This window comes from Trachinotus anak, unplaced genomic scaffold, assembly GCF_046630095.1.
Source record: "Trachinotus anak isolate AG129_WGS33_773 ecotype Australia unplaced genomic scaffold, CSIRO_AGI_Tana_v1 ptg000012l, whole genome shotgun sequence".
Taxonomy (NCBI): Eukaryota; Metazoa; Chordata; class Actinopteri; order Carangiformes; family Carangidae; genus Trachinotus; species Trachinotus anak.
In genome coordinates this window covers 24,740,865-24,757,231 of record NW_027273863.1, presented here as the reverse complement: position 1 = coordinate 24,757,231, position 16,367 = coordinate 24,740,865, and the positions used below count along the sequence as shown (strand labels likewise).

Here is a 16,367-nt window from a genome sequence, read left to right as displayed (position 1 = left end):
CAACTGTGCACGAAGCTGAAGTCAGTGACACAGACAACACATAATCATAGTTTATTCATCTGAAAGCATTTTAATAAAAGTCTTAAATGTCATGTTTTTCCTGTGCCCAAGGACAGTTCAGTCTGTAGTATCTGTCCTGAAGCTGTAAATCACACAAACCCTCAAATGGACAAATATCCACAGACAAATCAAGACACAAGCTTTGTGAAGAATCAGCAGGTGTGTATTTCACTAACATATCGATTAAATGTCATAAGAGACAAATGAAAATGTGGAATGCAGAAATTGCTTTATTCTTTTTAATTGAGCCCCACCCCCCTACATTAGGAGCTACTGAGCACAAGTGAACTATTACAGCATAGAAACACTCTGGCAGTAAAGACCTGATGCTAAAGTCATCCTCAAATAGTTGAATGCTGGCGTTCTTAAGTCAGGCCACTGAAGTTATATAACAAATTACTCTGAGCCATAATCTACAGCAGCTGTGTCGTGTGGCCCGAACAGGTCTCATCCAGGTTTTACATTGGACATAAAGTTTAAGGTCTGAAACACTGATCTTGGTGTAAGAGATTACACAAACATTTTATGTCCTCACAGCGTCCCACTCATTGTTTCAGAGCAAACTGGGTTCACATCACATTTTTAATCTTTGGTTTCTGCAGCACAGGAATGAAAAATGTGGATTCTTAAAAAGAGTTGTGTTCTTTTAAATACACAACCCATGATGATAATATAGTGTTTCATCTTCAAAGCATCTGCTGCAGAAAAATAACAAACTATACAGAAAATGCTAAAGTCATGATAGAAACACGGGACTTTATTAAAATGATCACGTAAACTTGAAGATGTAATTTTTCTAGAATTACACTGGACCTGACTTAATGAATATGAGCAAAGCAGGAGAAGCAGCCAACAGGTTTCATTTGAAAGTATTTAATGTTTTGCTTGCAGTCAATCCTATTATCTTGAATAAATCAATTCTAGATCAATGCATCAATTCATTCTTACTTTAGATATATAATCATGTGAGAACAAACCAGGGAGATTACACGTACTTCTTAACAGCAAAATAAATGAGATGATGAAATATAATGAAATGAGATACTCACTCGACACAGGCAGGAACAAAGGTGAGATGATGGAGGGAAGCAGCTCAGCTGAAGGACAAACAGAGAATGAGCTCAGGACACAGAACAAAGGAAACTGAAGACACCTGTGTGAGCTGCCCCGTCAGAGACACCTGTGCTGTTCAGGTCAGCAGTCATGTGACCCCACTGCCCACAGGAGACATTATGAAGTAAAAACACATGACATCACATGTCACTGTGCTCTTCTGGGGTCAAAATGTAAAAGGCTGAGACACTGATGTACCTCCTGTCATTTAGCACCACCACACACTGCCTGCTGCTGTAGAGTCGTTCACACTTCAGTGGAGTCAAAGCTCAGAGAGTGTGTGGACGCTCTGAATCCAAAAGGCCATAAAAGAGACACTGAGACTGTCCCCCTGTAAAAAATGACCGGTCGTCTGTGCGAGCAGCTCATTACAGCCAAGAGTCCCTGTCTAAACTGTGTTTGTTGTTGTTACAATGGAGACAAAGTTGTGGTCGGCCTGCTGCTGATACTCTTATGGGTCGTACAAGGGTCGGGACAAATGATCTATGTGGTGGTTGAGGTTGGAGGGCTCACCTGAAAAAATAATCCCATTTTAATGAATGAAATCCTACTACATATTCTGACACATGTTCAATCCAGATGTACAATATATTAAAAGAAAAAAACTATGTAATACTGAGTATGCTGCAGAATCAAATCATTTCTAAACTCACAGTAAGTAAATATATGAAATGTGCAGTCAGTGGGTCAGTAGTGTTAGTAAGTGGATGTATGAAAGGGTGGTGTTGTATGGTGCAAAATAAAAAGTACAACCAAACCAGAGAAACCATGTGGTTTCAGCCATGGAGTGAGAGACAAAATGAGGATGGATGATTTGAAATGCATTCTGGGTAGACTGGCCAGGTGCACTGATACCAGCTCCACCTACCAGGACCTGAAGGGAGACAAAACACACAGCAACCAAGGGCAAGACGATCCCAGAGGCTACAGCAGAGCCAGAGGCCCGACACAGAGCCTTTAAATGAGGATCTGGTTCTTCTGAAGGTTTAAGGTTGTGTTAAAAGAGTTGAGCTCATTTGTCCACGAGTTTTGTCACATTGAAGACGAAACAAATAAATCACTTACACACGACTTGACCTACAGACACATGGTAGTGGAGTCATGGTGATTTATGTGTTGTGTTTGAATACAGAAGCATTTGTGTCTTCAAAGTTTCTTAAAAGATGAATTTATAATGACTCCATCAGTTCAGTTTCACAGCACTAACCATGATGTATAATATCAGGCATTTGATTATAAATCTTCTCAGCCTAAAATAATCATCTTCAATAAAAACTTGAGCCAAACTGAGCTGAGGAGCTTTAACCTCCACTACATCCCTGCTCAGCAGGATGAAGGCGCCCTCTTGTGTTGTGCATCAGTTTTCACATTTCAGTTGTTCACCTGCTGTGATGTTCACTGCAGGAAGAGGAGTCACACCCTGTAACACTGATGCTGCATTCAGGTCACATGGGAAAGATGGAAGACAAGAGTTTCCAGTCTACAAATATTATTCACATCAGTCTTCAGGTGGGAACGTGACTTCTTCACTTCTGATTGAGCGACACTGAAACAGTTGAAATCAAACCTAAAGAAATATATTCATGTTATGGTGACGAGACTGGAGCTGATGCAGGCTGCACAGTTTCCATCTGTTGTTGACTGTTCAACATTTGACTTGTTGTAAAAGCTGTGTGACTGTGGTCGAGTGACGACTGTGAAAACTTGTCAGAAACAACATAAATCTCCAGCAAACATCTGTTATTGTGTCTTGATGACTTTCACTGAACATGACAGCCTCATTGTGAAGTTTCATCTTCATGTGAATCAACATCACAACAAATAAAATGACCTCAAGTCCACAACAACACAACCTCTCTTGTCTTATGTGCGTCAGGACTCCACTCAACTTCTTCACACTAAAACTTAGTGTGAAACTAAGGAAAGTAATTCTGAACAGATCCTGGAATGAAGACACAAGAAAACATTTGATTGATTATTGAGGAAAATCAACTTTATTGATGATGTGAAGCTTCAGTTTGTTCCCACATTGAATCAGTAAAGTCTGTTCAATGACTCTTGTTCAGTGATTTCATGAACAGATTGACTTCATCCACACAATCAGTTTGTTTCACCTGAATCTCAGAGACGGAAAAGAAAAGAATCAATCATCACCTCATTGATTATTATCATGATAAAGACACTTTGATAAAACCTCATAGACCTTATTTGTAAGTTGATTTGAACAACAACAACATTTGTTCTGACAAACACATCAATGTAAATGTAATTATAGATTTGTGTCTTTACACAGTGAGAACAAAACATCAGTGATAAAGGAAGGTCTGCTGATTTCTCTGTTAAGGCTCATGCAGTGGAAGAGAAACAACAACACACAAATACATCAACACAAATATCCAACAAACATTTAGAGCACAGACAAGTTTGTGTTTTCATGTGGACAAATGTGAGTTTAGGTCAAACAAACATGATGATGAGCAGTGATATCCTCCATGGCTGCAGCTCCACCTGAACAAACTCAAACATCAACACAACCAGAAATGAGAAGAGGTCAAAGTACCACCCATAATGTTTGATTGACAGGTGATCTGTGTGCAGTGCAGAAACACAACAGCAATGAGCTTTTAGCAACAAACATGGAGACAAAATAAACTGATGAACTAAAATACAGATTTGAACCAACTGCTCCTTAAATGACCTTTGACTATTTGAGTTTACACAACTCAGCTGTGTCTCCATAAAACCCATAAACAAAAAGTCCAGCATGTAGAGGCTGAGTGAATGTGGTCTGGACTCTGTGGAGGAGAGTCATGGTTTCAGAGACACTGTAGAAGGACAGAATACCTGCTCTGTGATCCAGGTACACTCCTACTCTGGAGGACCGAGGACCTGAGACTGGAGTTTTGATATTGTTGCAGCAAAATAAAAAACTGGTTTGGTTACAATTTAATGCCCAAGATTTGTCATTGAATCCAAATCCACATTCATTCAAGCTCCCTGTTCTGCTGATATTCTTGTATGCAACTGCTACATAAACTCCTCTTCCTCTCCACTCCACCTCCCAGTAACAACGTCCAGTCAGACTCTCTCTACTCAGGACCTGATAACGTGAAGTGAATCTGTCTGGATGACCAGAATAAGACTGTTGTTGAACCGTAAATGTTGCTTTTCTGTTTCCCTCAGATAATAACAGATTTGTGTTTGCTGTGTTTGGATCCAGTGTGATTTCCTGTGAGTATTTTGAGAAGTCAGCTCTGGTCTTGGGCTCTGGTTGTGACAGTAAAACATCCACTTGAGTCACTGTCAGTGAGATGTTTGTCCACGTCTCTCTCAGAATGTCCTGTAGTTTATCTCTGAGCTCTGACACAGCTGCTGTCACATCCTCAAAGTACCTCAGAGGACGGATATTGATGCTGGATGAGTCTGTAGATTGACTGAGTGGTGACAGTGAGGGGTAGTTGTGTAGAAACTGGGTGTGATCCTCTGTGTGTGAGAGCTGCTTCAGCTCAGCGTCTTTCCTCTTCAGCTCAGTGATCTCCTGCTCCAGCTTCTCCTGAAGCTCTTTAACTCGACTCACTTCAGTTTCCTGCTGGGATCTGATCTGCTGCTTCACATCAGAGCTTCTTTTCTCCATGAGACGGATCAGCTGAGTGAAGATCTTCTCACTGTGCTCCACTGCTTTATCAGCAGAGCCATTGATAGCCTCCACCTCCTGTTGAAGCAGCTTCACATCTTTCTCTCTGTCCTGGATTCTCTGCTGGATGTTTTGTCGACTCAGCTGGAGCTCTTTCTGCCTCTCAGTCCTTTCTGCTGCAGCTGAGACTGTGTCGTGGCCTTTGTGTTCATCCTTGTCGCAGAGATAACAGATACACTGCTGATCAGTGCGGCAGAACATCTTCATCACCTCATCATGACGAGAGCAGATGTTCTCCTGGAGCTTCTTGGAGGGCTCCACCAGCTTGTGCTTCTTTAATGGAGTTGCTTCATAATGAGGGTGCAGGTGTTTCTCACAGTAAGAAGCCAAACAAACCAAACAGGATTTGACAGCTTTCAGTTTTCTCCCAGTGCAGACATCACAGGCCACATCTTCAGGTCCAGCATAGCAGTGATCAGCAGGAGCAGCTTGGAGTCCAGTCTTCTTCAGCTCCTCCACTAAATCTGCTAACATGGTGTTTTTCCCCAGGACAGGCCTCGGTATGAAGATCTTCCTACACTGAGGGCAGCTGTGGATTTTCTGCTCATCCTGTCCATCCCAGTGGGTTTTAATACAGTTCATGCAGTAGCTGTGTCCACAGTGAAGAGTCACCGGATCCTTCAGTAGATCCAGACAGATGGAACAGCAGAATCTTTCTCGGTCCGGCTGATTTCCTTGCTGCGCCATTTCACCTCCTGAGAGTCTCTGTCAAACAGTTTCACTTTCTCTTAACAGAAACAATCTCTTGGCTCTGGAGGAAAACAGATCTCTGCTCTCGTTCACCTGCTGCAGTGAGTGAGACTCATCATCTCCTGCAGTTCACAACATGTTGTTTACACCCATCCTCATACTTACAGATCTGTGAGGGGGCGGGAACAAAGAAACAGCTTGACAGGGTGGAGCTTGATATGTGTTGAAGCAGGAAGAAAAGAGAAAAGAGGGAATTGTCTTTCAGTCTGTTGTGCACTCCACAAAGAGGAGCTGTTTGTGAGAGACAGGGTGTGTTATCTGTTATTTACAACATGTAATCAGAATGATAAAGTGGAATAGTTTCACTTGGACCTCTTATATTCAGCTCCCAACATCTAGGCAGCCAATATTTTTCATATTTTACAAAGTTTCCAGCAAAGTTAATGGAGTTCTGCAGAAGAATAAAAACAGAGCTTCTCATTCTGAAGTTCTGTAAACTTTGATTCTATAACTGATTCCTTAGGCCTGGTGACTGTGATTGTTATTGTTATTAACAATCTGACAGTGAACTAGATCACATCATTTTAAAGTCAACTTGCTCACAAAAAGACGTCATCAGAATATTTGAAACAACAGTGAGTCCAACACTACATCAGATCTTTCATCATACGTGTTCAACCTGATCATTGCTGCAGCTGTAACTCCCCTGATCCCAGATTTATTTAGGACAATATCAACATTTACCACAATGAACATAAGTCTTGGACTTTACTAAGAGGTGACGACTCTGACAACAACTGAACCACACAATGTAACATTTGTTCAACTTTGCTGTTTTCTTTGTACAACAGTGAATTTAAAATCCAAGTCTCACACATTATCTCACTGAAGGATCTTATCCGGCAACACACAACACACTCCTGATCAATTCTGACCTTTGACCTTCACTGGATCCCCTTTAAAAACTGTCTGTAGTTTAAATACATCTGAACTGCGACTGACGGCTGCTTTAACTTCACAGAGAACACTGGCTACATTTTTAGTAAAGACACACAGAGACTCTATCTACTCAGGAAGTTTAATGATTGCAGACTTAGAGCAAACTTGAAATGTTGTTTCACTATAATACACCTGCTTGGTATTATAGTATTATACTCTTTCCATTAACTACATGTCTTTACTCCAACCTTTAGCCTAACCATAAAGTCTGAACTATTTTTGTAGACATACCAAACAAACCAAATCAAAGTAAACCAAAATAATACAAAAAAAAAATTTAAACATCTTTAATTATACAATACGCCTATCAAGGTCATTACTGCACTTAAAATTATCTCTAAGGTGTAAAGTTCATGTTCAAAAATTCCACATGAGTTTGTCAAATGTTTCAGAGTTTCTTTTTTGGTTACATAAGGAGTCAAAGAACCCGCTATTTTATCGCATGATTAAAAAAATCTTTATATTAATTGCTGCAATTGTTTAACAACTGTGAAAACATTTACAAAATACATTTTCTGAGGAAACTATACACAAAACTCTACACTTACACACAAGAAAATTAAATTGCAGGATAGATGGATGTTGATACGTCAATAAAATTGATTTATCTATTCTATAGTGGCAATGTAAGACTCATATTACAATCAGTTTGACAGCCACAGGTCTCTCAAGGGTTGGTAAGTCTATCACCAAATACTACTGTGGCAATGGGTTTTTGTATTCCCTGTTTACGTACTGTAAGTACTATTGTTAGAAGGCTAATACATCATGTAGTGTGGGTCAGTGTAATGTGGTGTAGTGTGGGTTCTGTTTCTTTATTGATTGACTGATCCCGGCGGAAAATTCAGCTTAACCAAGCTGAAGTGTGGATCTAACCTGTATTCCGAGTGGAAATGATGAGAGGAAGCATGACCATCTGCAGGATTCTTATCAGCAGCTCTCCAGGAAAGGTTAAATATTTGATATCAGTGGCTGACATATTAATGGGTCGCAGGGCAAAGCCCAGGCCAATTCCTCAGAGAAACATAAACACAGGTTATCAAATTAGTATTTGTCAAAGGCAGAGTTTAAAATATCAAATGCTGCAGAGCCAGTTCACAGAGAATTGCTGGAGAACATGAATGCGGATACAAAGCCAGCAAGCAGTAAATTACACTTTATTTTTACAATTGCAAACAGGTCAATGGTAGATAAAAAAACAATTTTCATTGTGCAATATGTTTGAGAACCACTTACCAAATACAACAGCGGTCATCGTGACAACAACAAAAGCATTCCTCTTGAGAAAAGCCATAATATTGGATCCAGTTTGGGATGAACATACATGACCTGAGGTCTTATTACAGTTGTGGTATATTTGAGTTTCCTGGGGCTCTGTAACCACTACTGAGTCCAACGCTGACAGGTCATTAGAGCTGGGTCGCATTTCTTTCATATTTAGTCCTCACAACCAGCGAAAAAGAAGAAAGACGTGTTTAATCTCTTTCCAGCAAAGTTAATGGAGTTCTGCAGAAGAATAAAAACAGAGCTTCTCATTCTGAAGTTCTGTAAACTTTGATTCTATAACTGATTCCTTAGGCCTGGTGACTGTGATTGTTATTGTTATTAACAATCTGACAGTGAACTAGATCACATCATTTTAAAGTCAACTTGCTCACAAAAAGACGTCATCAGAATATTTGAAACAACAGTGAGTCCAACACTACATCAGATCTTTCATCATACGTGTTCAACCTGATCATTGCTGCAGCTGTAACTCCCCTGATCCCAGATTTATTTAGGACAATATCAACATTTACCACAATGAACATAAGTCTTGGACTTTACTAAGAGGTGACGACTCTGACAACAACTGAACCACACAATGTAACATTTGTTCAACTTTGCTGTTTTCTTTGTACAACAGTGAATTTAAAATCCAAGTCTCACACATTATCTCACTGAAGGATCTTATCCGGCAACACACAACACACTCCTGATCAATTCTGACCTTTGACCTTCACTGGATCCCCTTTAAAAACTGTCTGTAGTTTAAATACATCTGAACTGCGACTGACGGCTGCTTTAACTTCACAGAGAACACTGGCTACATTTTTAGTAAAGACACACAGAGACTCTATCTACTCAGGAAGTTTAATGATTGCAGACTTAGAGCAAACTTGAAATGTTGTTTCACTATAATACACCTGCTTGGTATTATAGTATTATACTCTTTCCATTAACTACATGTCTTTACTCCAACCTTTAGCCTAACCATAAAGTCTGAACTATTTTTGTAGACATACCAAACAAACCAAATCAAAGTAAACCAAAATAATACAAAAAAAAAATTTAAACATCTTTAATTATACAATACGCCTATCAAGGTCATTACTGCACTTAAAATTATCTCTAAGGTGTAAAGTTCATGTTCAAAAATTCCACATGAGTTTGTCAAATGTTTCAGAGTTTCTTTTTTGGTTACATAAGGAGTCAAAGAACCCGCTATTTTATCGCATGATTAAAAAAATCTTTATATTAATTGCTGCAATTGTTTAACAACTGTGAAAACATTTACAAAATACATTTTCTGAGGAAACTATACACAAAACTCTACACTTACACACAAGAAAATTAAATTGCAGGATAGATGGATGTTGATACGTCAATAAAATTGATTTATCTATTCTATAGTGGCAATGTAAGACTCATATTACAATCAGTTTGACAGCCACAGGTCTCTCAAGGGTTGGTAAGTCTATCACCAAATACTACTGTGGCAATGGGTTTTTGTATTCCCTGTTTACGTACTGTAAGTACTATTGTTAGAAGGCTAATACATCATGTAGTGTGGGTCAATGTAATGTGGTGTAGTGTGGGTTCTGTTTCTTTATTGATTGACTGATCCCGGCGGAAAATTCAGCTTAACCAAGCTGAAGTGTGGATCTAACCTGTATTCCGAGTGGAAATGATGAGAGGAAGCATGACCATCTGCAGGATTCTTATCAGCAGCTCTCCAGGAAAGGTTAAATATTTGATATCAGTGGCTGACATATTAATGGGTCGCAGGGCAAAGCCCAGGCCAATTCCTCAGAGAAACATAAACACAGGTTATCAAATTAGTATTTGTCAAAGGCAGAGTTTAAAATATCAAATGCTGCAGAGCCAGTTCACAGAGAATTGCTGGAGAACATGAATGCGGATACAAAGCCAGCAAGCAGTAAATTACACTTTATTTTTACAATTGCAAACAGGTCAATGGTAGATAAAAAAACAATTTTCATTGTGCAATATGTTTGAGAACCACTTACCAAATGCAACAGCGGTCATCGTGACAACAACAAAAGCATTCCTCTTGAGAAAAGCCATAATATTGGATCCAGTTTGGGATGAACATACATGACCTGAGGTCTTATTACAGTTGTGGTATATTTGAGTTTCCTGGGGCTCTGTAACCACTACTGAGTCCAACGCTGACAGGTCATTAGAGCTGGGTCGCATTTCTTTCATATTTAGTCCTCACAACCAGCGAAAAAGAAGAAAGACGTGTTTAATCTCTTTTCAGTACTAATAGAGCTAGGGCTGTTATATTAATCCTAACAGGCTTTCCAAAGTTTACCAGAAGCTAAAATATAAAACACGAAAGCAGGTAAAAACTGTGAAAATGCACCTGTAGTTAAATAATGAGGCCAAATAGCAACAAATCAATAACATTACATACAACCTGTCAACAGAGGTCCACACACAGTACTCTCTCTCTCTCTCTCTCGCTTTATCTCACCCTCTTTTACGTCTCACCTTTGATGAGTCCCCTCCTCCGGATGGATTCCCTTCCTTGTCTCTTGCTTAGTAGCTGTGATGCTCACTTCCCCTCCTCCTCCCTCCTTCTCTCCTGCTCTCTCTCAACAGTTGTACTGAGCTCTGGGGGATGTCAGTAAACACAGAGAGATATTTCCCTCAACACCCAATGGGAGCAGCCACAGTTTTCTTATTCTCCCCCTGAAAATGTATTTCAAGTGTGTTTCTAGTTTTTTCTTCACAATGCTGCTTGTCACAGCTCTGAAATACTGCAATATGTCATCTGAAGATTATTGAGTCCTTCTTAAGGGGAAATGATCTTCTAAGGTTCTGTTGTTTTCTTTAATAACCGTACTCTCCTGTAGCTCTTTGCAGAGGAAACACAAACCACAATTATGATTCTGCTCCAGGCACATGTTGAGCTGTGTTTACTTCCATAAAATGCAGTTAGGTAATTAATAGCTCTATATATACTGCATGTTTATAAATGGCTCATGTGTAACTGGGTCATTGACAGTCCTGCCACCAGATGGTGGTAGAGTGTTCCCAATGAAAGACAGGAAAGGAAACAGTGTGCAGAGATACATAGCTTGGTTTGACCTCTTCATAACCTCATTTAAAGACCATATTAGATGTTTATGTTAGTATATTTATTACCCTAGAAGTCTGAGAATAAAATTTAAAAGTGCAGGATAGTGGTTATTATATATTATATATTCCTGGGGATTATTGTCCATGTTCTAAGATAAATGAGTATCAACTTCTGCTTTCATCATCATTCAACAACAGCGTATCACATGAATTTTAGCCATTACAAATGGATGTTGTAAAGCCCATTGAAGCTCAGAGCTGGAGGCTTTCTTCCACCAAACGTTGTTCTACAGGCCTGGAGCTCTGTAGCTCACATCTGGAGAGATGCTGCACTACACCCACACCGATACAGTCCCCAAGGACATTGGTGGCGGTCCTCAAACGATCCCTGTTAACAAACATGTGTGAAGAGCTGGGGTTACAGTACGAATTTGTACGCGTGACTTGACCACAACTAAACACATTTAGAATTTCATTATGTTATGAGGATGCTTTTTGGGTTAAAGTTAAATATGTTAAATATGTTACAGGTGAACTAAATAATAATTATTACAATAATTGAATGAATTAATTTTTTTCATTCATAATAAAAAGGACAAATATGAAGTTTCTACATTCTATTTCTTAAAAGTCCCATATTGACACATTTCCAGTTTTATTTGAAGTTTTGATATCCATAAGAAGATATATTTGTATTAATCATAGGGTAGTTTTACATCCCCTCTCCTAGGCTTCTCTCTGGAGCTCTAGTAACAACAAGTGGGTCAGCAAATCAGAAGGAAGGATTAGACTCACTCTTCTGATTGGCTGAATGTTTCCTGAGTGATCCAGTAAAAATACAGCAGATTTCAGGTCAACACTCAGAGAAACCAAATCTTGCAAGGTTGGCTGGTCCAGATGGGCGGGGCTTGGGGCGTGGCTGAGAGCATGACAGCTTTGTTGTGACATCACAAAGTTCCAGAAGTCCTGACAGCTCATTTTAAGGCTCAGTTTCTGAATACAGGCTGTGTGCATTTCTCTGTGGACTGAGGCTTTGATACTTTCACAGTATTAATTTAGAACCTAGACCTGCTTTTATCATAAAAAAGACATTGAAATCTCACTTAATACAATATGGGACCTTTAAGACCATTGACATTGTGTATTCACTATCCTCTTACTCTATCCATTAACTACATGTCTTATCTCCAACTTTTAGCCTAACCATAAAGTCTAAAACCTCAAACAACCTTATGAGGAACTGAAAATTGCTCAAATCACTTTTCACTTTTGTCTCAAGACCTGAAAACAATACTAGTTGAATTCTCACTTACAGAATCCAATCAACAATCAGAAGCAGTGATATGTCTTCAGTGGGCAGTCCAGTTGATGACAACACAATCACCATGAATACCATGCCAGCCTGTGGGATCCCTGCTGTACCAGTGCTCACAGCTGTGACAATCAAACTGAACGAGGGAGTAGTATTGGTTATGTATTGGTCAGTATTGGTTGTGCATCGTCATCCTCATCAAGGTTTAAGAAACCAGGCAGAACACATTAACAGTGCTCTTAGTGTCAACCACTCATACTTGAGGATCCACACATTAAAATGTTCATGTGCAAGCTCCAACAATCACAGGCAGCCCACTCAACCCTGTGGGAGCCTGCCCATCATAATGTCTGCATTCTTCATACTCTTCATCTGCAAAATCTGTAGTTACTCATGCAAAAGCAGAACAAAGTTGTTTAGGGCTTCTACTTGTGTTCATAAAAATAGTATAACAATATGTGATCACCGCTGTACTTCACACAGGGCTCAAATTTTCCTCGAGCCAGACACAAACCAAGCATGATATGGAAGAATACAACATGCACATATAGTAATGGGCAACATAAATTAACAAAAAAATATATGTACAATGTGAATGTGAAAGCCCATGTCCTTGAGACATGCATTTCTGAAACTTAAGTAACCAACCTATTTTACGAAGGTTAAGTTTCCATATGAACTTACCTGAGGACAATAATTTGACCCAGGTTGAAGTCCATGTTATTGACCTGGGCTATGAATAAAGCTGCGACTGCTTCATAGAGTGCTGCACCGTCCATGTTCATTGTGGCTCCTGTAGGCAGCATGAAGCGCGTCACTTGTTTGTCCATGCTGTGATTTTCCTCCATACAGCGGAGAGTTACAGGTAAGGTTGCAGAACTGTGAAAAAATGGAGGGCAATAACGTTCAAATCATCGGCCATTTGTTCTGTTTAATATTAAGACGCTGGCTCACCTTGATGAAGTCCCAAAGGCAGTGGTGAGAGCCTGGAGAAGACCACTCATAAATCTGAAGGGATTCTTTCGCGTGACAACAAAATAAATGAGGGGCAGAGTGAAGAAGCTGTGGATCAGAAGGCCAATGATCACAGTGAGAGTATACATGGCAACATCGCGTCCTATCTCTCCAGTGTCTGTCATCTTCACAATCTGTCCTGCCAGCAGGAAGAGGATTCCCACTGGGGAATACCTGTGATATAAAGAGGTGAGACACAGCAGAAGAAAGGGAATGAAAGAGGCTCAGTGTAGGAGGAGGAGGGCACAGAGTAAATCATCATATTTGACAATGTTCCTCACAGGTAGCCTGATGCATAGATTTTCGCCTGTGAAAACACACTCAGAAAATCATCAACAGGCTGTCCTGGATATTTTGCCAGAATAATAAGTAACAAACACCCAAACACATTGTTAATATTTGCAGACAGATGCAAATGAAATAGAAGAACTAACAATATAGCCAGTTCAAGTAAATATTAGCTTTCAATTCTTACCAGATGACTATGTTGACAAGATGCAAAATAGCTTCATTCAGGCAGTCAAAGAAATCCCTCAGAGGCTTTCCCTGAGGCCCCAAGCTGCCCAGAATGAGGCCAAAGGCAACAGAGAAGACCAGCAGACCTAGAATATTTACCCCATCTGAGGTACCTGGCACTGGTACTGTGTCATCTATAAAGGTCCCTGAATAAGAAGTCAAATAAATTGTGACATGATATTGTTTAGGCATAGATTAGGCATCAGTTCAACATAAGAGACACTAGGTTTGACAAACGAACGGTTCAAATCACAGGAATAGAGCAAAAAAGGAATCTCACTGTTTTCACTGGCCCCAGTAAAACTGATGTCACCGGGATGATTTCCTGTTGTAACGCTCCTGGAATAAGCTGTTTTAAACTGGAGTATAAGCAAATGTTATAGGTTGGTTGGTATAAACCAATGTCAGTGTAAATCTAAAAAACAAATCATAGCCATTGCAGATCTTACCCTTCTGAAACAAGCTTCAACCAGATTTGAGGGGATCATGTTTCTAAAAATCAAAAACAGATACTGTGTTTTTACTATTAGTTGGAGGCTGACAGCCAACTGCATCCTTACAAGTTACCTGCATTTTAGAACTTTTGGTATACACACCTGATTAGATCTAGAAAGGCATCCATGTTCCGCATTGCCTTCACTTTACCACCAGAGGACACTAGGGTGGTCCTGGTTGAGCTCCCTGGCTGGATGGTAACAGCTAAGGCGATGCCAGTGAATGCAGCAATAAATGTGGTGACCATGTAGTAGCTGAAGGCCCTTAATCCTATTCTCCCATAAGCTTTCCTGTCCACAGATGACATGCCTGATAAAAAAAATACAAGGTGGTCGTAAATATAGACATGAACCTGTTGAATTTGCGCATTTGCTATTGTCATCATTTATTTATTTGCTTGACAACTTGACTCTTTTAATTACTGTAAAATAATAACCACAATTAAATCACTACATCTTTAAAAATATTTTTGACACCTCAAAAGTTCAAAAATATTTTGTAGCCCTATTAAAAAAAATAAAGCATTTCAACATCTTTAATTATACAATGGGCAAATCAATGTCTAATTAAAAATAAAAATAAGTTGGAAAGTTCATGTTGAAAAATTCCACAATATGAGCTCCTCAAATGTTTCAGGGTTTTTTTTTTTTTTTTTGGTTACATAAGGAGTACAAAAAACCTGCTATTTTACAGCACGATTTAAAAAAAAAATCTTCATCTAAAGTACTATTATAGGGGTTGGTCAGTCTTGCACCAACTACTACTGTAGCTATGTGTTTTCCTAATGTATGTATTATTATCAAAAAGATATTACCCACATGTAGTGGGTCAGACCGTTTCTTTATTGATTGACTGAAAATTCAGCTTAACCAAACTGAAGTGTGGATCTAACCTGTAATCAGACTGGAAATGATGAGAGGAAGCATGACCATCTGCAGGATTCTTATCAGCAGCTCTCCAGGAAAGGTTAAATATTTGATATCAGTGGCTGACATATTAATGGGTCGCAGGGCAAAGCCCAGGCCAATTCCTCAGGGAAACATAAACACAGGTTATCAAATTAGTATTTGTCAAAGGCAGAGTTTAAAATATCAAATGCTGCAGAGCCAGTTCACAGAGAATTGCTGGAGAACATGAATGCGGATACAAAGCCAGCAAGCAGTAAATTACACTTTATTTCTACAATTGCAAACAGGTCAATGGTAGATTTTTCATTCAATTTTCATTGTGCAATATGTTTGAGAACCACTTACCAAATGCAACAGCGGTCATCGTGACAACAACAAAAGCATTCCTCTTGAGAAAAGCCATAATATTGGATCCAGTTTGGGATGAACATACATGACCTGAGGTCTTATTACAGTTGTGGTATATTTGAGTTTCCTGGGGTTCTGTAACCACTACTGAGTCCAACGCTGACAGGTCATTAGAGCTGGGTTGCATTTCTTTCATATTTAGCCCTCACAACCAGCACAGACTGCAGAAAAAGAAGAAAGACGTGTTTAATCTCTTTTCAGTACTAATAGAGCTAGGGCTGTTATATTAATCCTAACAGGCTTTCCAAAGTTTACCAGAAGCTAAAATATAAAACACGAAAGCAGGTAAAAACTGTAAAAATGCACCTGTAGTTAAATAATGAGGCCAAATAGCAACAAATCAATAACATTACATACAACCTGTCAACAGAGGTCCACACACAGTACTCTCTCTCTCTCTCTCTCGCTTTATCTCACCCTCTTTTACGTCTCACCTTTGATGAGTCCCCTCCTCCGGATGGATTCCCTTCCTTGTCTCTTGCTTAGTAGCTGTGATGCTCACTTCCCCTCCTCCTCCCTCCTTCTCTCCTGCTCTCTCTCAACAGTTGTACTGAGCTCTGGGGGATGTCAGTAAACACAGAGAGATATTTCCCTCAACACCCAATGGGAGCAGCCACAGTTTTCTTATTCTCCTCCTGAAAATGTATTTCAAGTGTGTTTCTAGTTTTTTCTTCACAATGCTGCTTGTCACAGCTCTGAAATACTGCAATATGTCATCTGAAGATTATTGAGTCCTTCTTAAGGGGAAATGATCTTCTAAGGTTCTGTTGTTTTCTTTAATAACCGTACT

General features: G+C 39.5%; 2 protein-coding genes across 2 annotated transcripts; both read right to left on the bottom strand.

The window, feature by feature from the left end:
- Positions 1 to 3,139: 3,139 nt before the first annotated feature.
- LOC139628564 (tripartite motif-containing protein 16-like) lies at positions 3,140 to 7,782 on the bottom strand. The gene has a single exon (XM_071490329.1). The coding sequence runs from the start codon at positions 5,552 to 5,554 to the stop codon at positions 3,878 to 3,880; it is 1,677 nt and encodes a 558-aa protein (XP_071346430.1). The 5' UTR covers positions 5,555 to 7,782; the 3' UTR covers positions 3,140 to 3,877.
- Positions 7,783 to 10,961: 3,179 nt separating this feature from the next.
- Positions 10,962 to 15,886, bottom strand: LOC139629701 (excitatory amino acid transporter 1-like). The gene is made up of 9 exons (XM_071492484.1): positions 15,515 to 15,886; positions 15,154 to 15,291; positions 14,363 to 14,570; positions 14,216 to 14,258; positions 14,047 to 14,125; positions 13,726 to 13,912; positions 13,191 to 13,424; positions 12,921 to 13,115; positions 10,962 to 11,312 (listed from the first exon to the last, which is right to left on the bottom strand). Exons 1-9 carry the CDS (start codon positions 15,711 to 15,713, stop codon positions 11,177 to 11,179), a joined length of 1,419 nt encoding a protein of 472 aa, XP_071348585.1. The 5' UTR covers positions 15,714 to 15,886; the 3' UTR covers positions 10,962 to 11,176.
- Positions 15,887 to 16,367: the final 481 nt, after the last annotated feature.